At 46.1% G+C, this 25,454-nt stretch overlaps 1 protein-coding gene across 3 annotated transcripts; it reads right to left on the minus strand.

Annotated features, from left to right (window-relative positions):
- Positions 1-7,226: 7,226 nt before the first annotated feature.
- Positions 7,227-22,284, minus strand: scn3b (sodium channel, voltage-gated, type III, beta). Of its 3 annotated transcripts, none has more exons than XM_051931918.1 (6): positions 21,285-22,283; positions 11,536-11,694; positions 11,229-11,454; positions 9,758-9,896; positions 9,402-9,488; positions 7,227-7,551 (listed from the first exon to the last, which is right to left on the minus strand). In XM_051931918.1, the coding sequence occupies exons 2-5, from the start codon at positions 11,644-11,646 to the stop codon at positions 9,425-9,427; spliced, it is 540 nt and encodes a 179-aa protein (XP_051787878.1). In that variant the 5' UTR covers positions 11,647-11,694; positions 21,285-22,283; the 3' UTR covers positions 7,227-7,551; positions 9,402-9,424. The 3 variants fall into 3 exon arrangements, with proteins under 3 accessions (XP_051787878.1, XP_028666268.1, XP_028666269.1); XM_028810435.2 differs by having other exon boundaries at positions 11,536-11,699; positions 21,285-22,282; XM_028810436.2 differs by lacking the exon at positions 9,402-9,488 and having other exon boundaries at positions 11,536-11,699; positions 21,285-22,284.
- Between the last annotated feature and the right edge of the window lie 3,170 nt (positions 22,285-25,454).

Below are 25,454 nucleotides of genomic sequence, written 5' to 3' on the forward strand. Positions count from 1 at the left end.
TGGTAGCAGTAGTGGGATGATGATGATGATGGTTGGTATTAATACCAGTAATATAAGTGATGATGAATGATTCCTGTTGTTATTAGAAGGTTGATAATAATCTATTTTTTATATCCATCTCTCCGTTTTCTAAGCCTGCCTTCTCCCTTACAAGGTCAAGCAGAGCTGAAGCCTCTTCTAGCACAGTCAGGCATAAGTCCAGAGCCAAGTGGGGTACACGTGCCCTTCAAGGCCAACGTAGGGTTGCTGATTAAAATAGTAAACACTTAGAATGTGCAGTAAGGTGGTAACTGGCTTGCCAATGAAAAGCTCACTGAAGCACAGGGAGAACATGAATACTCCACACAGACAATGACGGAGTTGAGACTTGAACCCAGGACCTTGGAGCTGCAGGACGACTGCTTTAAAAACTGTGCTTGAAAACTTTTGTTATTCGGTCTGCTTAAGATGGCATGCCAAGAAGGTAGATGATGATGACATTATTATTATTATTAAAATTACATGCGATTTGTCAGTTTTTCATCGGATTTGAGGATGACCTTGAACGACATCGATTCAGCCTGACGGTGGCCAAGGAGAGAGCACAAGATCAAACCAACTGGAAGAAAATCGTGAGTGATTTCCAAAGGCCATTGGTATCTACAGTGGCATGCTAGCTCTGAGGACAGCTCTGTCTAGATGCCTGCTAAAGAATTAATGAAGATGTTTATTATTATTGATTTGTATTGAAACCTGCTCTTTCTCCCTTTCTATCTAAGTGTATCATAATTTATGGACAAACTCAAATGTAGCAAGGAAGTTAGGAAGAACATTTCTTGCCTGACTTCTTAGTTCAGACAAACCCAAGCCTAACTTCAGGGGGCTTTCAGTTTGCTGTCACTGATGCTGGTGTGTGATGGAATCAAACAGCAGGCCCACCAAGTGAATCAGTCAACTGAGATGTGCTAAAGGCTCAGCAGGAATGGTTGGTTATTTTAATCGGTAATTAAAAATGAAAGTCAATTGAAGCATTTATGTCATCAGTTCATTTGTGTACTGCTATGATCATTGCTATCCCCAGCTTCAATGCCGCCTGCATGCAGTTTGCGTGTTCTCCCTGTGTCCCCATGGCCATTCTACAGTTAAAACTTCCTCCTAAATAACAAACACACACATGTCAGGGTAATTTGCATAATTTAATAGTCCTGGAATGATTAGAAGTTTGTCTGCGTGAGTGTGTGTGTGAGTGTGAGTGTGACCTGTGACACACTGACATCCCAGCCCAGGCTGGTTCCCCTATTTCAGTCTTTGTTGCCAGCATAAGCGTAGGCTTTCTACACTCCTACAATAAAATAAAATGGAAAATTGATGCATTACGATTACTGTTACTGGTGCTGCTCATCTGACCAGATATGAAAGTAGACATTCGGCGCTCACACACTGGGAGCATCCATGATCAGTCAGGCCACAGCAATTTTACTCACTCCAATAAAGCCATCACTTGTTGGTGTAAACTCTCATTTGGCCGCTTTACATGGCAAAGTCAACAGGCGCTATGAAAGTAGAAAGATCAACGGCGCACTTCAGCTACCACACCGATGTGATAGGACATTCACCCTGTCAGGTGGACGACAGATGTGCTGGCTGCTATGAAAGGCACTATACTAAAAAAATGTGACTCTTAAGTGAGCTTCACTGCCATCTGTTTGACAGGATGAGCAGCAGTCCAGCCTCTGCCAGCAGTGCCTTTAACCAACATGGACTGGACTTGGGTCAGTCTCTGCTAGCGAGGAAATTCCCAAGAAGAGATTTCGCTTCAACTGGGAGGCTGGCATGGATCCTTTGCAGCAGCTGGTTAGCCTGCCTCAGTGAGTAAAGTCTCACCACCTCCGCCATCTTCTCAGTGCTGTACCAGCATCGCCTTGCCAGATCTATTAGGTGGTGGACTGCAGGATTGGTCCAGGACTGGGTACTCTAGAGCCAGAAAGACACTGGCACAGCTCCAGTCGACACAACGCCCAAGGAGAGCTCTGAGAAGACTGCTGTAGAAAGGCAGAAGGCCAGAACTTGACAGCTGTTCTTTCTTTCTTTCATTCTTACATTCATTCATTCATTCCCTTTACTCATCCCTACTTTTAATTTCAGTTTTTGTGTTGTACTCCATTTAATACCCCTCCTTTCTTTCTTTCTTTCTTTCTTTCTTTCTTTCTTTGCATTTACTCATCCCTTCTTTTAATTTAATTTTTGTGTTGTACTCCATTTAATACCCCTCCTTTATTTTCTTTCTTTCTTTCTTTCTTTTTCTTTCTTTGCATTTACTCATCCCTTCTTTTAATTTCATTTTTTGTGTTATACTCCATTTAATCTATCTTTCTTTCTTTCTTTCTTTCTTTCTTTCTTTCTTTCTTTACATTTACTCATCCCTTCTTTTAATTTAATTTTTTGTGTTGTACTCCATTTAATCTTTCTTTCTTTCTTTCTTTCTTTCTTTCTTTCTTTCTTTAATATTCATTTTTATTTTCCCCGTGACCCTGTGTTCGGATTCAGCAGGTTGGATAATGGATGGATGGATGGATTATTATTTTCTTTCTTTCTTTCTTTCTTTCTTTCTTTCTTTCTTTCTTTCTTTCTTTCTTTCTTTCTTTCTTTCTTTCTTTTTTATTCTTTTTTATTTTCTTTCTTTCTTTGCATTTACTCATCCCTTCTTTTAATTTCATTTTTTGCGTTGTACTCCATTTAATCTTTCTTTCTTTCTTTCTTTCTTTCTTTCTTTCTTTCTTTCTTTCTTTTCTGCTGCTCTTCCCAGCCCTCTCCTCTTTTCTTCCCCTTGAAGTGGTAACCATGATGTCCAAGTGACTTCAAGACCACCGGCCACCTTCCAGCATTCCTTCTGTCCTCCTTCCTGTGGCCGTGATGGCTGAATGACACCAGTGAGCCCGTGTGGTGTTGTCCTACAGACCTCCGTGCAGCACACGCTGGCACCTCACCTGGTCCCCTTCTCAGCCGCGTCGCCGTCACATCCACACCTTCGGTGGTAGGGGCTCGTCGTCCAGAATAGAAGGCTCTGCTGTCATTGACGTCGCCCCACAGAGCGGTGTGCCCAGCGTTTTATTTGAACACAGTGCGAGCGGACAAGCTCTCTACTCACAGACGCTCTTCACAATACACACATGCTGTTTAGTGCAAGTGGCTTTCATGACGAAACGATGAAAGATGAGCTGTGCTGAAGGACCCCGCCGTCACCATCTCCGGTATGTTCGAGGCTTTCTTCGGCATGAGCGACTTGCCTGTCATTGTCCGCAGCTCGCACCTGTGCTTCTCTGGGATTTCTAAACGTTAACACCACTTGGCTCTGTCATGTGTTCCACGTGATGGCGCAAACAGCAGGGCATTGACTCGCTGGAGTGCCACCTATTAGCCGTGAGCAGGGGCCTGCACCTACACCCCCCCCCCCCTTCAATTACAGTTTGGTGAGCCCACCCAACACGACTGTGTTCATAAGACAGTAAGTCCCCTCCACTGCCATGCTGATTACACTATGAGGACTTGACAATTCAGGGAGTCCCTCTTTCTACCTCTTTTTCCAGTGTCGTCCCACTTGCACACTCACCATCTTTACATCTCATTGACATCAGCCCTTCGGCTTTCCAGCTTGAGTTCCCCCTATATGCTGTCATTAGGACCACCATAACCCAAAAACTACATCCTTTCAGTGAGTCCTCTCTCTTACGCCACCATTGATTGGCTTCCCAGCTCAGCGACTGCCCACTGACTTTAGAGTTCAAGACCACTCTTCTGCTCTGTCAGTTTTATAGTTTAATGGGTCACCCCCTGCTCTCTTTACAGTTCGTTGGGCTCCATCTCCTACCTCAACAACTATGCTGGTCATTTGGTCCTCTTACCAACTCCCTTTTTCTCTCCTGCCCCACCAACTTTACACTTGAATTGAGCCCCTCTACCGCACTTCACTCTTCATCGACTCTCCTGCCTGCTCCGCCAGCTTTAGAGTTCAGTCAGTGCCCCCCCTGCGCTGTCAGTGACTTCCCAAGACGCTGACTTTACAGTTTATTTGGTCCGCTCCTCACTCTGCCAGATTTACAGTTCAGTGAGCCCCCCCCCCCACCCCACACGCCATCGATTTCACAGTTCTTCAACTCCCCCCATTCCCACCGACTTTCTAGTCCAGAGAGGACCGTCCCACCTGCCCCACTGACTTTACAGTTTATTTAGTTTATTCTTCACTCTGTCAACTTGACACTTAAGTGAGTCCTCTACCCACGCCAACAGTTTCACAGCCCATCGATTCGCCTGCCATTCTACCAACTTCCCGGGTCAGTGAGTGCCCCTCCTCTACCCAGGCAGTGCCACCCCTGGGCCTTACTGGCTTTACACTTTATTTAGTCCCATTGCTCACCTTGTTGGCTTTACACTTGAGTGAGTTCCCTCCCCAGACCGCTGATTTCATGGCTCATTGACTCTCCTTCAGTGGGGTCCCCTCCTTCACCCTGACGTTGAGTTACAGTTTGCTTTGTCTCTTTCCAGTCGAGTGAGTCCCCTTCCCTGCTCTGCTCCATTGATTTCTCAGTTTATTGACTCTCCCTTCTGTCCCACTGAATTTCCAGTTCAATGAGTCAACCCCCCCCCCCCCCTGCTCTGCTTATACTTCAGTGAGTCCCCTCTCCCACCCCGCTGACTCTACAGATGATTTAGCCCCCCGCCACCATTCAATTATTTTACACTCGAGTGGCCCCCCTTCCATGATGCATCGATTTCACACTTCATTGACTCCCCTGCTTATTTTGCCAACTTTCTAGGTCAGTCAGTCCTCCTCCTCCTCTTCCTCCTTCTTTCTGAAGTGTAGCCCCCACCCCACCATGACACTAACTTACAGGTGAGTCATACCCGGCCCCCAACAGCTTTACCCTCTCTGCTCCATCAATTTCCTACTTCACTGCCCCCCCCCCCCATCCCACTGACTTTCCAGTTCAGCGAGCTCCCCCCCCTCCACCTACTCTGCCACTCAGTTCCCTCGACTCTGCATTTACAGTTTTGACCTCACACTTGACTGAATCCCCTTCCTCGCTTCCCTCTGTCATTCTGGCAGTGAGTGCCCCCCCATAGTGACACTGACTTTAAAGAGTGACTCCCCCCGCCCCCCTCCACTCCCTGGACTTTACAGTTGAGTAAAGTAAACTTCACCGGCTGTACAGTTTATTTAGTCCTCCTCTTCACTCTGTCCGCTTTACACTTGAGTCCCCTCCTCGTTGATACCCGCTGTGCCTCTGACGGTCCAGTTCTGTGAGTCCCTTCCTCTACTCAGGCAGTGAGCCCAGACCCCCCCCCCCCCCCGACCCCCACCCGTGACTCTAACTATACAGTTCCTTCCTGCACTCCACCCACTTTATACTTGAGTAACGCTATGTTAGTTTCACAGGTCACTGAGGACCCTCGCCTGCTCTGCCAGCCTTGCCCCCACTCCTGGTCTGAGTGCCATTACAGTGTATTTAGCCCCCTCCCTCCCCCACTCCAATGACTGACTTTGTAGTTTGTTGAGTCCCCCTCCCTCACTCTGATGTCTTTGCACTTGAGCGAGTCCCCCGCCCCATCTCCACCGACGTTCTAGTTCCCTGAGCCCACCCACTCACTTTTCAGTTTATTTACTCCACTGACATTCCAGTTCTGTGAGTCCCCTCTTCTACTCTGGCAGTGAGCCCCCCCCCCCCCCCCAGTGACTCTGACTTTACAGTTCCTTCCTGCATTCCACCCACTGTACACTTCAGTAACGCTATGTCAGTTTCACAGGTCACTGAGGACCCTCACCTGCTCTGCCAACCTTGCACACCCCCCATGTGACTGCCATTACAATGTATTTAGCCCCTCCCACACTCCAATGAGTGACATCTTTGCATATGACTGACAACCACCTTTCACTCCCTCATCTCTAAAGTTGAGTAACACAACGTCAGTGTCACAGGTCATTGAGGTCCACTGCACTTTGTTTAGTCCCCGTCCCCACTCTGACATCTTTGCAGTTGAGCGAGACCCCCCTCCCTGACTCCACCGGCTTTCCAGTTCAGTGACTCCCCCTCCCTGTTCCTCTCACTTTCTAGTTCTGTGAGCCCCCCTTCTCTGAACCCACTGATTTTATAGTTTATTTAGTGTCCTCCCGCTCCCACCCAACTCACTCCACTGAAGTTCCAGTTCTGTGAGTCCCCCCTATGACATTGACTTTACAGGTGAGTGAGTTCCATCCCACACTCCACCGACTTTATAGTTGAGTAACACAACATCACAGGTCATTGAGGTACCGTACCGCTCTACCAACATTACAGTTCGTTGAGTCCCCGTCCCCAATCTGACGTCTTTGCAGTTGAGCGAGACCCCCCTCCCTGACTCCACCGGCTTTCCAGTTCAGTGACTCCCCCTCCCTGCTCCTCTCACTTTGTAGTTCTCTGAGCCCACTGACTTTATAGTTTATTTACTCCACTGACGTTCCAGTTCTGTGAGTCCCCTCCTCTACTCTGGCAGTGAGCCCCCCCCTGACCGTGACACTGACTTTGCAGTTCCTTTCCACACTCCGCCCACTTTATACTTGAGTAACGCTACATCAGTTTCACAGGTTACTGTGGTCCTCCACCGTATCTGCCAACATTACACTTCATTGAGACCCCTTCTCTTACTCTGACATCTTTGCAGATGAGCGAGACCCCCCTCCCACTCCCCCATCTCTAAAGATGAGTAACGCTAAGTCACTGAGGTCCCTCACCTGTGCTGCCATCATTGCAGGTGAGTGAGTCCCCTCCCCATCTGAGTGCCTTTACAGTTTTTTGAGTCCCCCTCCCCAACCCCTCTGACTGACTTTTTAGTTTGTTGAGTCCCCTCCCCCTTTGTGGATGAGCGACTCCCCCTCCCCGACTCCAGCGACTTTCTAATTCAACATGAATCCTCTCACTTTTTAGTTCTGTGAGCCCCCCTCCCTGACCCCACTGACTTTAAAATTTATTCAGTCCCCCCCCCCTGCCTACCCTACCCTACCCTTAGTGCTCAGTCCCCCCCTTCCCTGTCTACTCTACCCTTAGTGCTCAGTCCCCTCCCCTTCCCCTGCCTTCCCTACCCTTAGTACTCAGTCCCCTCCCCTAAACAAGCCACACCCCCTTGCTCAGCGAGTCAGGCCACTGCTGTTGCTTTTCATGGCTCCACCCTCGATCCTTTCTACAGAATGAGCTCAGCTGATTTACACCATGGCATCTGTGACAGGTACATTTTTAAAAAATAAAAATGAAAAAGAGTGAGGGGGTGACAGTGGCAGGCGGAGTGAACGAGGCCGCCTCCTGATGGCCGTGCCCCTGCGATGCATGCTGCAGAGGTACAATGAAGCAAACTAAACTCTCAACTCTGTGACTGCAGTTGTTGAACAACGAGATGAGTGAAATGGAGCACAAAGAGGAGTGGAAGTGTCCATCGGAGCAAAGGGGGGGTGGGGGGCTGGGCGGTATGGTTGGCACTCTTCCAGTGCCTCTTCATCAGTCCCTATGTTGGTTTTGGCTCTCGCTGCAGTCGCTCTACAACATCCTGAAATATACAAAGACGAAAAAGTGAGAGATGTCACGTGCTCAGAGTCCAGAGACTTTCACAAAAAAAAATAAATAAATATAATTAAACAAATGAGGGTGACGTGTGACAGCTGAAGTGTCATGAGAGGAGGTCAGGAGCAGATGTTACCGACTGTGAAGGTTTTGTCCAGACAACTATGATGATGGACACAACAGCCAGTAACGCAGGAGAACACAAGCTTCCCAGAAGATCCCAACATCTCCAAATTTAGGCTTCCAGAAAGGAATGGGGGAACAAAAATCTCTCTGACCTCACGCATGGGAGATTCTGTGCTGTGCTGAGCTGAGCTGAGCAGCCAACTGAGCTGGGAAAGTCCTTCTTCAAATCTGATGGACACAGGACCCCCCAAGGACTCGCCTGCAGAAGGTGGCACTGACTACTAAAATGGAAGGTCCCTTAGGATGATTCAGGGGGTCAGTGGCTCAATTCGGGTTTGTCACAAGTATGAATTCATACTTTGGGGGGGGGGGGGGGGGGGGGCAGAACTGGGAAGTAATGAGGACTCACACCAGGACTATGTGGTCATCTGAGTTAATACCAGGGTTCAGTAGTTTGGACATATGTTGGGGGTCAGTAGTTGATTGAGGAGGTGATGTGGTCTCACACAAGGGGTCAGTGACTGGGGCAGTTACAGAACTGGGAGTTGACGTGGAGCTGTGCTTGAACTTCTGTGGGTGAACTTCTAGGTGCCTGAGCTGGACATTGACTGAAATTGCAGCTCATTTGGGGGTCATACTGAGGGTCAGTGTCTGTTGAACTTGAGCTTGCACATGGGGGGGTAGGGGGAGATGTGGTAGTGTGTCTAAACACAGAGGTGACTTTGCCTTTGGCTGAGGGTCACTGGCTGAGCTGGGTAGTAGATTCATACTGGGGGAACAGTGGGAAAACTCTGTAGTGATGGGGGTTTCACACTGGGGTCTTCTCTATCTGAAAATGTGGGTTACTTATGGTCACGTTGGGGATCAGTTGAAGGACTGGAAGGTGATGTGGCCTCACAGTGACAGTCAGTGGCTGAGCCAGATGGTCACCTGGGCTCCCATTAGGGGTTCTATGGCTGGTGGCTTAGTGGGGGAGAGGAGGGTAATGTGGTCTCACATTGGAGTCTGCGGGTGAAATGGCATGTCACTTACTGTCACGCCAGGAGACAATAACTGAACTGGGAGGTGACATGAACTTGATGATGATTTGGGGTTTTTCTAGGGGTCCATGGCTGAGCTGGGCATGGACTAAAACATCAGGTTACAGTCATGGTGGAGTTCAGGGGGCTGAACTATGCAGTGACTTTGGCATACACTGGGGTTCAGTGTCAGATGAATTGTACTCCCACTTATGGTTGGTGGGGGGAGTGGGATTTTGCTGTGTTCAGTGACTGGTGCTGGAGGTGGACAGATTAGTCTAGAAATGACACTAAGATGTAAAGTGGAGATGCACAGCTGAGTTGGCACATAATTACAGAAGTTACAGATATCAGGATTAATAAACTGGGGGCATACATTGACCTAAGTGTCCTCTTCTGTAGCTACATCGTAGCCTTTCATGGAGTCATTGTGAAAAAAAGACCCCCTTTAGTAATCGCTATGCTGGTATTAGACTTCTTCATCTACAGAGCATCGGAAGTAATGAGCAAGTGTGAACTAATGAGGAGAAGTGAGACATTGGGGGGCAGATGGGGTGGGGGGTGTCCATAGGATCTGCCATCAAGCAGGAGAGGATGGAGGAGTGGAAGCTCTCACACTAGAAGTTTCTACAGGGAGAGGAGGAATGGGTTAAAGTAGGAAAAAACAGAAAGAAATTCAAAATAAGTTAACCTTCAGATTTGTGTAAAGCCCTTTTATTCGCCCACTGGGACGGCAGGGGTCTCTTTATTTTCAGATGGGATCGCTAGGTAGTCTGTCCTGTAACAAACAGGGAAACAAAGAAAGCAGAAGCTAAGCAGTGCTCATGCACCCCCCTCCCCACCCCCCCCCCCAAACCCTGACCGCCCCGCAAAATGAAGCAGCTTCATGGATCCCACCCTGCGCCCTTCCCATTATGAGGGGGGAAATAAAGCAGAGCAACAGGACCGCTTTCATTTTAGCCAAGCATGACGTTCAAAAATCAGCAGAGTCCTTAGCAGGGCCATCGTCACCAGGGGCAGCTCCGGGGATCGGCTAGAGGTACTCACGCTGTGTCCTGCGCCACGTCATCCGCTTTCAAGATCTTCCTGTAGCAGTACACCATTTCAACGAGCAGCCAGACGGTGAGGAACACCAGCAAGATGTACATCATGATCTCTGAGACCACGGCCGTAAAGTCTTCTTCAGCTGCATAGGAAACAGAAGCACAAGTAACGGTGCATTGCATACAATAGGAGATCATTTCATATAGCGCCTTTCATGTGAAGAACGTTTACAAAATATGGCAGTTTTTAAATGGTGCCTGCCACTCAAAGCTTTCTTGAGATGTTACAGAAGGATCCTTCCTGACCAAAACTAATAGCACATCTTCATATAGTGCCTTTCATGAGGACCATTATTATTACATACCATTAGATTGTGCCTCTTGTAACCCTGACTTGCATTATGTCATATTATGAAGTCATGTCATGTTATGTTATGATGTCATGTTAACATTTTCCAGCCTACAAGGCATTGCAGGGTCTACTCACAGATATCGGGCCAATTTAAAATCACCAATTATATTAATACGCTGTGGCGGACGGCCAGTGCCCTTACCTGGCCAGGATACCTCTGTAGTGGAAGGACTGGAGGAGAGAACACACACAGAGCATTATGTCACCTGGCACACTAGGTTGCAGCACCCCTTGGGTTGCAGAGATTCCTACAGGGCTTTATGGGAGTTGGAGTTCGGCACAGCCCTGTTGGCTGCCACCAGGGAGTGTTGCAGGGAGTGTGGGCTCCCGGACCATGTTGACAGACCACCGGAAATGCCCCCGGGGAACAGTATAAAAGGAGCCAAAGTTTAGGGGGGGGGAGACAAAGCTTACTGGAGGAGGAGTGGAGGCGGAAAGAGCGAAAGATAGAAGACAGAGACAGAGAGAGAGAGAGAGTGCTTTGTGCTTATTGTACTGTGTTCTTCTGTGGGAAATGACTGGGAAGAGTTTCCCACAGCCAAATAAAAGCCTTGCGTGTTGCAGAGACTTGTCTGCCTGTGTTGGGTTTGGGGAGCTGGTGCACCTCCTGCAGGCCACAACACACATCTGTGATATTTTGGAAAAATCAGACAGGAGCCCATGTGGGCACTGTGTGAACAAGACAGGCCCCCTAGGAGGTTCACAGCTGTTATTATGATAGTATGATTATTATTTAATATTGTGGTGCAGTGGGTCCTGCTGCTATGTAATTATCTGACTCATTTGCATGTTGACCCTCAAAGACATTCAGGTCTGCTTAAGCAGAGACTCGTGTGTGTGTCACCCTCCCCATACCCTGTTTCTTCCCTTGTGCCCATTGCTGCCAGGGTCGGCTCTGGCCACCCGCATTGAATTTGATGGCTGTCATTACTGTAAATGAAGCACATGGTTTTCATGCAGTAAGCCAATCACACAGCAGTTTTTTTGCGCTCACCCTCAGTGCCCCTCGGCTTTACCTCCACAGGGCACTGACCCCTTCATTCACACACCCTCCAGGACTTACCGATCTCTGTGACCACCAGGTGGACCTTTAGCGTTGTTGTAATGGAATGCTGGTGAGCATCGAAGTTTAAGTGCCTCGTGACCTCGCAGGTGTACGTCCCCGTGTCGTTGAGCTTCAGGTTGTTGATCCCCAACGAGACTTCCTGCAGGTCCTTGCTGCCTTTCCATTGAAGCCTCCCACTGAGATGGCTCTTCTGCTCCTGAGGTGTTCCATCGTACACGAAGATCTACAAATGAGCTCAAAGAGTTAGAGTTTGGAGAGCCAGAGGTCCTGCATGTTTGGTCAGTGGTTCCCCTTTGTGACCTACCAGCGAGCTGTCATTGTTGTCAGCATTATAGAACCACTTGACGTATGTCTCGGACTTCACCTCCTCCCTCCTCATGCAGGAGATGCAGGTCAGGGTGGTGTTGCTGTCCATCACTGCTCTGTCCTCCGAGGCCACCTCCACACACACGCTCCAGCAGGCCTGTGCTACAGGGAATCGAGAGAGTCATGGTGAGTTCTGATCTCAGCCCCCTTAGTGGCCGAACTGATGCTTGCTTCTTTGGTAGTGGGTGGGTGTCTCAAAGTGGCCCACCTAATTCCTTTGGTCATTAGGCCACTGACATTATGTGACGTGATGCTGGAATTGGCAAACTCCACGCAGGTAGGACCCAGGAAGCTAACCCAGGTCTCCTTACTGCGAGGCAGCAGCACTACCCACTGCGCCACCGTGCCGCTCAAGCACAGTATAGTAATCATGAAAACATTCAACCTTGAGATTTTGATGAATCTCAACATTTTAGACCTCCCGATGTCCGAAAATACTGTTTTTTTGGAATTATGTCTGTGTGTGTGTGTAAAAACGCAACATAAAACAGAGAGCGGCTCAGGCAGTATGGGTGTGCGTAAGCCCTAGAGTGTTTAGTGGGGGGAATTTGGCTAATGGCGCTCGCACGTGAATATGTGAGTAGTTCAGCCAGTTTCCTCCTTGAAACACGGCGGGTCCTAATGAAGTCATCTGTGCCCACAGAGTATACAGGAGAACAGAAGAACAATGGATAAACAAAAGGAAATGAGGAAGAGAGATGAACAAGGAGAGAGAGAGAGATAGAGGAACCGGTTGAGTGCCAGTGCGGTGTGATGGCATGGGGAAGCCCTGTGGAGGTGCAGGGTGAGAGCTGGAATGCTCCAGCCAATTGTGTGTGTGTGTGGGGGGGGGTGGATGGGTTGTCCTGGGGATCCCACAGATGCTATTGGAATGGTGGAAGGAATGGGATCCATTTGTGGGCAGCTGGAGTCTCTGCTCCGCTGGTTATATCTGTGAGATGGGTGAGCGGGGCGAGACAACGGCAATAGGAAGATCAATTCAAGCTTGTTTCTACCCTTCATTTTGTTTATGTATCCATCCATCCATTATCCAACCCGCTATATCCTAACTACAGGGTCACGGGGGGTCTGCTGGAGCCAATCCCAGCCAACACAGGGCGCAAGGCAGGAAACAAACCCCGAGCAGGGCGCCAGCCCACCACAGCAAATGGAAATTATTACTCGGTGAAATAACGGAACAGCGAAAAGAGATTGAATGTATTGTTTGGCTTTAAACTTTAAGTCGTAGACTTGTAGATCGTCTAATTCGTGTTGCCATCAGGGAAAAGTAGTGTTTCTTCCCAATGAAGAGGCGTATCCGTGAAAATTAAAGGATTTGTTGTTTGGTGAAAGTGAAATCCACATACTGTACATGTAGTGCAGGCCGGGGGGGTTGGCGATCGAAGCGAGCAGCGGGTGAAGCCCCCTAGCAACTCCTACAAACCCACTTTTTTAATCTGGCTATTCTTTTTTTTTTTAGCTTGCACTCCTAATATTCTAGTCAAGCACAGAATTGTCATGTTCTTCATGGATTTGTAATCTTTACATTTCTGTGTTTTCTGTTCCATTTTCTCGGTGGTGGCACACCTGGTCGAGGGGTACTTAGCACTGGCCTGGGATGTTCAAATGAAAGCGGGCACCATAGCTCTCCACAAGACCCACTCCGTCAAGGCCTCTAACAAAACAATGATGGATGACTTAATAACGTTTGTGTTAGCTGGGGGCTGGGTGGTCTCTTGACCTTGAGGCCCCCCTGCAGATTTTGCTTTTTTTTCTCTTTTTTTTTCTTTCTGCTTCATATCTGTAAGTTTTCTTCTGGCCTCCCCGCCACCTGACCTTATCATCTGACTCATTGTTAGAGACCTAGAATACGATATTATATATAAGGATTCCACACTTGCATCCTTTGGTGAATTTCAGCTGAGGTTCAACTCCCTCTGCCCAAAGAAACCTCACCACGGCGGGTGGTCCAACAGTGGTGCAGTCCCACAGAGGACCATCCATGTTCATTTGATCTTGGCTTCAACGACACTTACAGCAGAGAGCTACACTGTGGTGTGTTCGATTTACCCATAAGCCACTGCATAATGTATTAGAACGTTAGAACAATTGGGACGAGAAGAGCCCAACAGAGCTCGCCAGTTCCGTCCACTTCATTCTTCTAAAAAAAAAAAAAAAACATTAAGTCGAGTTTTGAAAGACAGACAGATTGTGGTGGCGGGCGCAGTTATGCGGTTAATATACCAGCATGTAGTGGGGAAGAACGAGCTGAGTCAGAAGGCAAAGCTCTCGATTTACCCGTCCACCACACTACTTGGTCACTTATTCCATGTGTCTGTGGCTCTCTGTATGAAGGAAAACTTGCTAATGTTTGTGTGAAATTTACCCTTCACGTTTCCACCTGTGTCCCTGTGTTCTTGATGAACTCATTTTAAAGTCACCATCTTGACCCACTGGACTAATTCACTTCATAATTTTAAACACTTCAGTCAGGTCTCCTCTTAATCTCCTTTAAAGGCTCAGCTCTTTTCATCTTTCCTCATAGCTCATCCCCTGTAGCCCCTCAATCAGCCCAGTCGCTCTCCTCTGGACCTTTTCTAGCACTGCTATGTCCTTTTTGTAGCCTGGAGACCAAAACTGCACCCAGTACTCCAGATGAGGCCTCACCAGTGTGTTATAAAGACTTGAGCAGAACCTCCTGTGACTTGTACTCCACACATCAAGGCGCTATATAACCTGAAATTCTGTTAGCTATCTTAATGTCTTCTGAACACTGTCTGGACATTGATAGTGTCATAATTTTAAACTCTCCTCACGTCTCCTCTTCATCTTCTTTTGCTTAATCTGTAAAGGCTCAGCTCTTTTCATCTTTCCTCATAACTGATCCCTTGTAGCCCTTCAATCAGCCCAGTCACTCTTCTCTGGACCATTTCTAGCGCTGCTATGTCCTTTATGTAGCCTGGAGACCAAAACTGCACCCAGTACTCCAGATGAGGCCTCATCAGTGTGTCACAAAGGTTGAGCAGAACCTCCTGTGACTTGTACTCCACACATCATACTATATAACCTGACATTCTGTTAGCCTTCTTAATGGCTTATGAACACTGTCTAGCAGTTGATAGTGTCATAATTTTAAACTCTTCGGTCAGGTCTCCTCTTCATCTCCTGTAAAGGCTCAGCTCTTTTCATCTTTCCTCATAACTCATCCCCTGTAGCCCCTCAATGAGCCCAGTCGCTCTCCTCTGGACCTTTTCTAGCACTGCTATGTCCTTTTTGTAGCCTGGAGACCAATACTGCACCCAGTACTCCAGATGAGGCCTCACCAGTGTGTTATAAACCTTGAGCAGAACCTCCTGTGACTTGTACTCCACACATCAAGGCGCTATATAACCTGACATTCTGTTAGCCTTCTTAATGGCTTCTGAACACTGATGGAAAGTCGATAGCTTAGAGTCCACTCTGACTCCTAAATCAGGGGTCCTCAATCACGGTCCTGGAGGGCCGCAGTGGCTACGAGTTTTCGTTCCAGCCAGTGTCCTAATTAGAACTCAGTCTTTGCTGATAATGATCGTTGGTGTTTAACTCTATGCCTTGTTAGCACTTCCATTCATCAAACACAGATTTTAGTTACTTTGTAGATCAGAGGTCCTCAATTACAGTCCTGGAGGTCTACTATGGTTGCAGGTTTTCACTTTAACCAATTTCTTAATTAGAACCTTTTAATTTACTACTAAAGCAATACGTTTTTTGGGCTAAATTTGAGTTCTCTTGCCTGTTACCATTCAGAAGCCTTAATTGCCTGTTTTAGTTTTTAGAAGTTGCATGTAAGTTTTACTTGTTGCCTGTTTTCTTAATCAGACATTAGTTAATAACCCTGCTCACTTCGCTCGCCTACCCCCGGTGTTGGGTAACCCGAAATACATTGATGAATGTATGAGATATATTGGAGTGTAAAGGTGTAGATGACGAACAAAGGAAGTTTATTCATTAATCCTAATGAATGTCCACTATTAGTGGACTCATTACAGAATGCATTGTCAGCTAATTGGCGGAATTGTTTATCGGCCGTCTGTCGTTCCTTTCTTTGCCGTTTGTCTTTTCACTCTGCTGTTTGAGAGGCGCGTTGTAGGCGCCTATGTTCATTAATTGTATTCAGGCGGGCTCGCTTCTGTATGTATCTCCGTCAGTTGTGGTCGTTCGTTTTGAACCCGTGCCTGCTTTGCTTCCGCAGTTTCAGACGCGCATTGTAGGCGTCTATGTACATTGTATTTGTCCATGCGGGCTCGTTTTTGTAGCTCCGTTAGTCGAGCTGTTTGGTCTTGGAGCCGAGACAGTTTTGCTTCCGCAGTTTCAGATGCGCGTTGTAGGCGCCCACGTCTATTGTTGTTATCCATGCGGGCTCACATCATTGTGGACCTGTGGGGCCTCCGTAGGTGTGTTAGAAGCGCGTGGACCATGCTGTGTAGTGTGGCCGTTTAGTTCAGAAGCGCATTGTAGGCGCATGCGCCTTTCGTACTTTCACGCGCCTTCCGTACTATCTTTGTGGACCTGTGGGGCCTCCGTAGCCTCTTCTGTTTGACTCTGGGATGCAGCGCAGAATCCTCTTTTTTGTGTGGCTGTGTTGTTACCTATGGGCGCGTTGCCTCATTTCTTATTTACATTAGTTGTGCTCCTTCGTTTTTGAGCTGTGACTCCTTCATTCTCGGTGGATCAGACTTCGCTCGCTGTAGGCGTCTATATCTCCAGCGTCCATGGGCATGCCATGTACCTGCGTCCATATCTGGTTTACCATTCTCGGTTAGTAATATGGATGAGGTGCAGGACTGTATCTCTGATGATTCTGAGGTAGTAGGCAGGCATGAGGAGCCCCGATGGGACACCTCAAAAACCAGTACCCAGGAACAGAGGGGTTGTGATAGTTGGGGGCTCAATCATTAGGGTTTGCTCCAGAGACAGAGAGTCTCACACAGTGTGTTGCCTTCTGCATGCACAGGTGGGGGACCTCCCTGGAAGGATGGATACACTCTTGTCCAGAGCAGGGGTGTGATCCAGTGGTCATTGTCTATGTTGGAATAAATGACATACATAAGGGTATTCTGTCAGTTCTGCGATCCAAATTCAAAGAGTTAGGTGCCAGGCCGAGGAGCAGAACTGATGAAGGTTGTCTTCTCTGAAGTTCTGCCTGTACCACGTGCCAGTCCAGCTAAAATGGAGGAGATTAGAAGGCTTAACGCATGGCTCAAATCTTGGTGCAGGGTAGAAGGGTATAGATTTAGGGGGTATTGCGACTCCTTTTGGAAGAGATTGGACGTGGTTACATCTGAACTGGAGGGGCACCAATGTATTGGGGAGGTGTATGAATAAGCTAGTCGAGGATTATTTAAACTAGGGAATTGGGTTTAGGACAGACCAGGTTAAGAACTGAACATGGAGGAACAAGCAATAAAACTGCATGGTAATTCTAACCCAACACTTAAATATAAAAGTAAAATGAGGAACACATTTAAAATAGCTTGTCTTAATTCTAGAAGTATCATAAATGATGTTTTAATTGTGCTTGAGCTGTCCAGATCAGCTCTCATGTGTTTGGCAAATGGATGCCTGAATCTCCTGTAGAGGGGGTGCTCATTTCTTCAGCACTGTGCGGACCCTTAAAAGTAATAACTGGTTCTTAATGGCACTTGGCTGTGTGGTATGGTTCCTTGAAGGACCATCACATAACAAAGCACCATTCCATTTTATGCAGCATATGAAGTTGGATCTTTGGGCTTTAGACAGGTTTCTACTGTGGACAATGTTTAATGTGTAATAGGCAGGAAACAAAGAGATGGTGAAAACCTGAACTTAGTAGCAAGAGACCTTTTCAAGAACCCATTGGTATTTAACAAACCCGCTATGATCTTTTCGTGGTTAGACATATTAGGGATCTAAATAAAAGGTTCTTTCTAGAACCTTCATGTGGAAGATTTTGGGGGGAAGAGCCATTTTGACCCTTTAATGTTTCAAAGTACAGCCACGCAAATATCCGTAGAATTCTGTACAAATGCAGCAGCGAGAAGCCCCGCTGACTCCATTATATAAGACAGTGGTTCTCAAACTGTGGGGCGAGCCCCCCTAGGGGGGCACAAAGTAACAAAAGGGGGGGAGATGTGAAAAAAGAAAACAAGAATTGAAAATATGAAAAATGTATCTATTGAAACCTAAACAAATTAACTTAAACTACATTCTGATATTAGAAAAATAAATAGTTAAATGTCGATAAAAGTTAAGTAGGTATAATAAAATATGTATCTATGATATCCGTCCATCCATTATCCAACCCGCTATATCTTAACTACAGGGTCACGGGGGTCCATGGAAGCCAATCCCAGCCAACACAAGGCGCAAGGCAGGAAACAAACCCCGGGCAGGGCACCAGCCCACCACAGCAAATGGAAATTATTACTCGGTGAAATAACGGAACAGCGAAAAGAGATTGAATGTATTGTTTGGCTTTAAACTTTAAGTCGTAGACTTGTAGATCGTCTAATTCATGTTGCCATCAGGGAAAAGTAGTGTTTCTTCCCAATGAAGAGGCGTATCCGTGAAAATTAAAGGATTTGTTGTTTGGTGAAAGTGAAATCCACATACTGTACATGTAGTGCAGGCCGGGGGGGTTGGCGATCGAAGCGAGCAGCGGGTGAAGCCCCCTAGCAACTCCTACAAACCCACTTTTTTAATCTGGCTATTCTTTTTTTTTTTTAGCTTGCACTCCTAATATTCTAGTCAAGCACTGAATTGTCATGTTCTTCATGGATTTGTAATCTTTACATTTCTGTGTTTTCTGTTCCATTTTCTCGGTGGTGGCACACCTGGTCGAGGGGTACTTAGCACTGGCCTGGGATGTTCAAATGAAAGCGGGCACCATAGCTCTCCACAAGACCCACTCCGTCAAGTCCTCTAACAAAACAATGATGGATGACTTAACCCTTTGCAGTCGTATTTAATTTTCAACGTCACGCTACATTAGTCGTAATTAATTATTGAAAAAACGCCAATAATTACAGCAGTTATTTTTTTCAAGCACGTAGGAATAACACAGGCCACTTTTCTCGACCAGGCGACTGTGCAAATCGGTCAGAAACTTGCAGGGCCACCAGCGGTGGTCTGACGACCTATAGCACACTTTTTACTAAGGCCAGTTTTCTGGCCTAACGACTGCAAAGGGTTAATAACGTTTGTGTTAAGTAGGTATAATAAAATATGTATCTATGATATCCGTCCATCCATTATCCAACCCGCTATATCTTAACTACAGGGTCACGGGGGTCCATGGGAGCCAATCCCAGCCAACACAGGGCGCAAGGCAGGAAACAAACCCTGGGCAGAGCGCCAGCCCACCACAGGGCGCACACACTATAGGATCGCCAGTGCACCTAACCTGCATGTCTTTGGACTGTGGGAGGAAACCCACGCAGACACGGGGAGAACATGCAAACTCCACGCAGGGAGGACCCGGGAAGCGAACCCGGGTTTCCTAACTGCGAGGCAGCAGCGCTTACCAGTGCGCCACTAAATTTGTATTAGTGGGCTCCTTTCAAAAAAACGTTAGGGGGGCGTGATTAAAACTGTTATGAAAACTCGGGTCGCAAATACTTAATGGTTGAGAAACGCTGGTCTAAGAAGCGCCATCAGACTGTGAGCTGAAGGTCCAGGGTGCGGGCTCTGCGCATCTTCCCGACCTCCGTGTAAGACTTATAAGTGGACCTGCTTCTATTGTCCGGCCCACTCTCACGGAGGGGCTTCCTCACTCTGACTAGCGAAGGCGTCAAGAACGAGCTTTTGTAAGCGAAACAAAAAGGGCGTGGAATGAGAGATTTTACGTGTGTCTCCATAAAACAATTGCTATGTGGACAAGCAGGAGTTGCCACGTGTAAAGAAATAAATATTGAAATAACGGTCGCAAAAATATCCGTGAATACAACAAATAAAACATGCACGCAGTGGAGGCTGTCACAAACAAAGAAAAAAAAATCTAAAATTACAGTCGCATTCTACTCCAGTGTGTTAAAGCATTAAGTGAAATCAACGAGCATGTGTTAAGTAATTAATCGACATTTTAATGTTAAAGTCATATGCGAACATATAAACAGTGAAACGATCAGACGATCGTCATCTTGACACATCAAGCGGTGTCGTGCGCGCGCACGGCCGACACACGCAGAAGACAAAAGCGGATATTGAACGGAGGGCTGTCTGCTCTTCTCCATGTGTGCCAGGCTATAGATTTGCGTCAGATTTATAGTTAATGTCATAATCTGGCCGGTCGATGAATCAGCCAGTAAGACAGAGACTGCCGGTCCTTCGTAACACAGCGCTGCGATCAGCTTCGTCCATTACTGATGCCTGCCTGTAGCCCTGCCTTGAAAGGTCGGAGCAAGTGGCACATTGTTGCCATGGTTTCCCCTGCACTTACTAGCTCATTAAGTGTTAGTGTTAGTATTAGTATTCGCAGTAGTAGTGATTAAAGTATACGTTTTATTTGAGTGCAGCCTTAATGCATTTATTTTTTCACTATATCAGCAGGACACAGCATTGTTAAGGCAGATCTGTCTAACTTCTGTTTGGCAGCACAAGACACTATCAATTGCAGTCCTTTCCTTAGGGGGTGTAGTTTTAACATAAATAGATAAATAAATAAAAAGTAAAATAAATACATAATTAAAAATAGAAAAAAATAAATATGACTCTCTCACACAATAACTATTTGTCACAAATCACTCTCTTCAAATACAGAGTAGTGCCTTTTCCCGGATTCCGAGCCCCGAAATTAATTTATTTCAATGCAATTAAATTTCTAACCCGGAAATAAGTTAAATTAATGTATTTCAGGGCCCCGAATCCGGGGAACAGCACTGTCCTAAAAACACACTGTAGTGAAGAGGAACCCCCCCACACACACATAGGTGCCAAAAAGGTCAACCTTTTGAGTTCCAAAGTATTAATCTGACTCTTCCTGACAAAGTGGGATATTTGTGCGAAATGTTATTGAGACTGGAGTAAGGAGGGTGTGGAATTATATACAGAACAAGCCCACCCATCCACTCACCCACATCTTTATACAGTATATACGATTACGTTTGATTTGCTTCTATGAGACCCACTGAGTATTTTTATATTTAACCAGTGACTCACGGGTTCACTTCCAACTGTGTACTTTTACCTGCTTTCAATCCCAGTTCCTCGAAATCCAGCACTTTCAATTGTTTTTGTAAAAAAAAAAGGCTTTATAATAATAGCACAATTCCCAGTAAACATTACCCCCCACAATCCTTCTGTAATACCTGTAGCCCAACAGAAGTGTTTTGCATGTTTACCTTCCCGACCTTATTGATCTCCCACTCATGTCGGTGCCATAACGGCTTTGCGATTGAATGCATGTGTTGTATGTAAAGATAATTGACGAAGAGCACCCTAAGTAACGAAAAATCTGAAATTCCACCTAAGAAATCTTGTTCTGTCTTTCATTTCTGTAAAAGGGCACTAAATTGCACCTTCCTCTGGTCCTATTATTGTTTTTTAAAATGAAAATTCCAGCGATGTCAATATAGCCTTCCTATTGTGTGCCCTCACAAATTTGATAGAAGCTGAAGTGCGACAATAATTAATTTGGAAATTAAATGTAAGCCCACGGGAGACGGCAAGAGGCGCTGATTGACAGTTACTTACCCATCACTACCAACAAAGGGAGAGAATCGAATAGGGTCTTTGCGGGGGCCATCATCAATCTAGCAACGGCTCTGAACTGAAAGCTCCACAAAAAAGAGAACGCCGTTGGGTATCCTCAAAACTGGGAAAGCCCATTCACTCGTGGGCACTTTCACAATGACCCCTTTCTTCCTTGCTTGTAGACAGCAGAAGTGTGCTGAAACAGTCAAAGAATGAGCAGGGGGCTTCGCATCCCCAGCCTCCCTGAAAGCCCCGGCTGTCGAGCGTTGTAGGCAGAGATGAGTTTCAGCACCGCGGATAGCTCCTCACTAGGCTTGTCGTTCTCGGCTCCCGGGATTTGGCTTCAGCAGACTGAAGTTTACTCCGCCGACAGCGAGAACACCCATAGACATTTAAAAATAGCGCTCCCTAAGAAGTCGCTGGCAAATCCACCATTAAATTGACCCGCTATGGCAATGTGTTCAGCGACAATGCAATAAACCTCCCAGAAAATGTTGCACATGCAACTTAATCCGCTAAAAATGCAATTTCACCCAGATGGTCGCGGATGCAAGTCGGCGCCTCAGCCCGTTGTCCGTAGCAACCGCGGGAGGAGGCAGCGGGGTTGACTGTTCGAGAGCAGAAATGAAGTCGTTGTTTTCTGTCGCCACCAGAGACCAGTTGCACCCACAACTTCGTCGAATGAAATATGAACGCAAAGCCAAACCTTTTGGATCCTGGAAAGCAGCAGATGGTTGATGAAAGGAAAATATAGCGCCGTGCCGTCGTTTCGATTTAAAGGTTCCTTTTAATGCTTTGGTGGCTCTATCCTCTTAAACAAATGTGTGTATGTGTGTGTTCAGACGAAATCAGGGCATGTTCAAACAGAAGGGATTATTAGCTTTCTCCGCGCACGTCTGCCGTGTGGGAGTCTTCTTTTCTAGATCTCTCTCTTCTCGCATGATGGAATGCCTCCGCTAATGTCTTATGTGCGCATCCTACACACAACACCACTATTCCAGAACACAGTCAGTTAAATCACGCATGCGCTATACACACAAAATCATGTTCAGCCAGGTGTCGAATCACAAACAACATCTGCCCAGTGTGCCGGTCAGCCAGCTCGTACAGATTAGGGATGAGACAGAAAAGCGGGGGTCACTTGTACATCCTCTAGCTAGGCTGCTTTTAACATGTGTATTTAGCATTTCAAGGCAACGTTTACTGTAAACGAGTTACATAAATAATGCAAAGCAAGCGTTTATTGCTTGCAGTTGAAAACATGACAAGGAAGTCGTGTATGTAACAATGGAAAGAATGGATCTCTGAATCTCTAGGAGTACAGTATATGATGAAAACAGAACGAGAAAAATTATCCGTTGGATTTATTTGATTGAATTATGTACATAGGTTCTGAAATGAATTATCTCATTTTACAATGCCCTATATACTTCTGTATCATTTCAACGCATAGCTCAATGCCGCTTATTCAAGTAACGTTACTCCAATACGAATTAGCTACGTTTAATTTGGTATTATGCTATGGATTTCCGCTACATACTGTTTTATTAATACATTAAATTTACACAATTCAGTCCTTATTTAACACCATTCCCGTCATTCGATTTTAACAATTTATGTAAGGGAGTTCCCAGCCTTTCGGTAAAATTCAAGACACAGTTAATTCAAAAGCTTTATTCTCAATTTCCACAAGTGGGCCAGTTGAGCAAAACTCAGTGGTGCCTGGAAAGATACAAACCCACCAGTCACTAAGACCAGGGTTTTGGTAAGCCCAGACTTCTGGACCATCGCCATGTACAGTTTTAGGTGATCCCTGCTCAAAAACATCGGGTCCAACTCATCGACTCCTTATTAATATTGAGTCAGGCAACCTCGCTCCGCCATCTTCATCCAAACGCCTTTCATTTAAATCCTTAATTGCAGCGAGATCAAATCGGATTTTTTTTTCTGGGATTGAAGTCATTTCGACTTGACTCAGCGTGTCACGTTTTAAATTTAGACACTGAATTATAAAGCAGCTCAATCTTTAAGTGGTCATATTGCCGGGCTAAGCTCCACTCCGCAAATATCAAGTCCACCAAATTCACCCGCATTGTCCAATATATTGTTACTTGTTGAATTTCAAGAACTTTATCACACCAGGCTCCGCACAGTCCGCACCCCTGGTCCGCCAAACCGTATTATACACACTGCCCTAACCTTTACTGTCTGGAGTCGACTGATAAATGAAATGTAAATGCCCAGACCACACGGCAAAGCGCGTGCGCGACGAGAAACCAAAGCACATTTCTACTTTAAGCGGCCGTTCGATTGGGGTGTTGATAATCTCCTAGTAAGTAATTGACAGTTTTTGGTCAATGTCACATTACTAACAATGTCACAGCAGAGTATGTGAGACTATACTGATAGAAGACGTGTGCCTTAATGACTTTAAGAGGAAGAATGGAGTGACGGCTGTGACATGCGGTGAGGTTCATGGCTGGTGAAGCACTGACTCTATCTATCTATCTATCTATCTATCTATCTATCTATCTATCTATCTATCTATCTATCTATCTATCTATCTATCTATCTATCTATCTATCTATCTATCTATCTATCTATCCTTATACAATCAAAAAAGACATATATAAGAAAGAATGTTACGTTTGTAGCGGAGACAGAGAGCGGAGAGAGCGCATTTGCTCCTCACCCTCCGTGTGTTCTAAATTTGCCGTTGCAATTCCACAATTCATACTCATTCAAATGAAAATATAGCGTGGTGTACAAAAAAAATGGATTTCAATGTTGACCTTAATTGAAATATTTAGTTGTTTATAAAAGGTTTTAAATCTGATGCTTTAATCAATTTTAATACAGACTGTTCAACAAAAGGATAACAAGCAAGAAACAAAAGAATATTTTATTTAAGGTCAAACTTAAATTTTTAAATATTTTATAAAATTGAAAACCGTTTATGATCTTACCTTTATTTGTAAAAGAAATCCTTGTGTCTGTCCTCCACGAAAATCTCAGTCACTTTCTTGTAAAAGTCCCCCTTATTTTCCTTTAGTTTTAAAAGTCATAATCTTCCATTTTGGCAGTCAGTCGGAACAAAAAATAAAACAAATGGACCGCTGCAGTGCACTTGACTTTCTGATTTTTCTAACTTTTTGGCTCCTCTACTTAGAATAACAGCAGCAACGAATGCCTCTTGGGTTCACATGCGCTCCCTTCAGGGCGGCACGGTACTCTCTGCCTCACTCATCTTGTGCCTTTCCAACCAACCAACCAACCATTGTCTAACCGGCTAAATCCGAACGGGGTCTGCTGGAGCCAATCCCAGCCAACACAGAGCACAAGGCAGGAAACAATCCCGGTCAGGGTGCCAACCCACCGCAGGACACACACAAACACACCCACACACCAAGCACACACTAGGGCCAATTTTGAATCGCCAATTCACCTAACCTGCATGTCTTTGGACTGTGGGAGGAAACCGGAGCGCCCGGAGGAAACCCACGCAGACACGGGGAGAACATACAAACACCACGCAGGGTGGACCCGGGAAGCGAACCCCGGGTCTCCTATCTGCGAGGCAGCAGCGCTACCACTGCGGTTTTATGTCAGAGCAGCAAGACTAAATATGTCAGACACATTCATTAAAGATATTAGCCAGACTGTGGAGAGTCAGGGTGTATAATAAACGTGTGTGTAAACCTTATATTGGCAACATACAGAGAGACAGCAAAAGGCTCGCGCAGATTGCGTGCATCAAGTCAGTGTGTGCAGGAGAGCGCAGTCCGAGGTAAGGTGAGTCTCGTCGCTGCCGCCACTCGCATTTCTCTACTGTATTTCAACAGGAAACGCGCCAATTCAGAGATTTTGACTTTAAAAATGATCAGAATTATTGGAATCATACAGAAAACAAATTTATAGATCAGTGGACACATTTATTTTATGTTATCATTATTATTTTTTTTACTTTTCGTGATGATAGGTGAGAGAGCCTCACCTGCCTCCCCTGACCGCACATCCCTGAGTAACGGACCTATTGAACAAAAGCATGAAGATATAGGATGAGTATACTATTCTCCTGTGATCTACATGACAAGCAGGTACATTTCAAATAGTTTTTCAATGCCCAACCCTTCCTTCATCGTTCTAACACTCACATAAGCAGCCTCTCGT

This window comes from Erpetoichthys calabaricus, chromosome 9 (genome assembly GCF_900747795.2).
Source record: "Erpetoichthys calabaricus chromosome 9, fErpCal1.3, whole genome shotgun sequence".
NCBI lineage: Eukaryota > Metazoa > Chordata > Cladistia > Polypteriformes > Polypteridae > Erpetoichthys > Erpetoichthys calabaricus.

Excerpts from the sequence above, each read along its gene's own strand:
- scn3b (XM_028810435.2), bottom strand. The coding sequence starts at position 21,339 with ATGATGGCCCCCGCAAAGACCCTATTCGATTCTCTCCCTTTGTTGGTA. Across the intron at positions 11,700-21,284 it reads CCCTTTGTTGGTAGTGATGG|CACAGGCCTGCTGGAGCGTG; the intron begins GTAAGTAACTGT and ends GATTCCCTGTAG. Across the intron at positions 11,455-11,535 it reads ACAACAATGACAGCTCGCTG|ATCTTCGTGTACGATGGAAC; the intron begins GTAGGTCACAAA and ends GCTCATTTGTAG.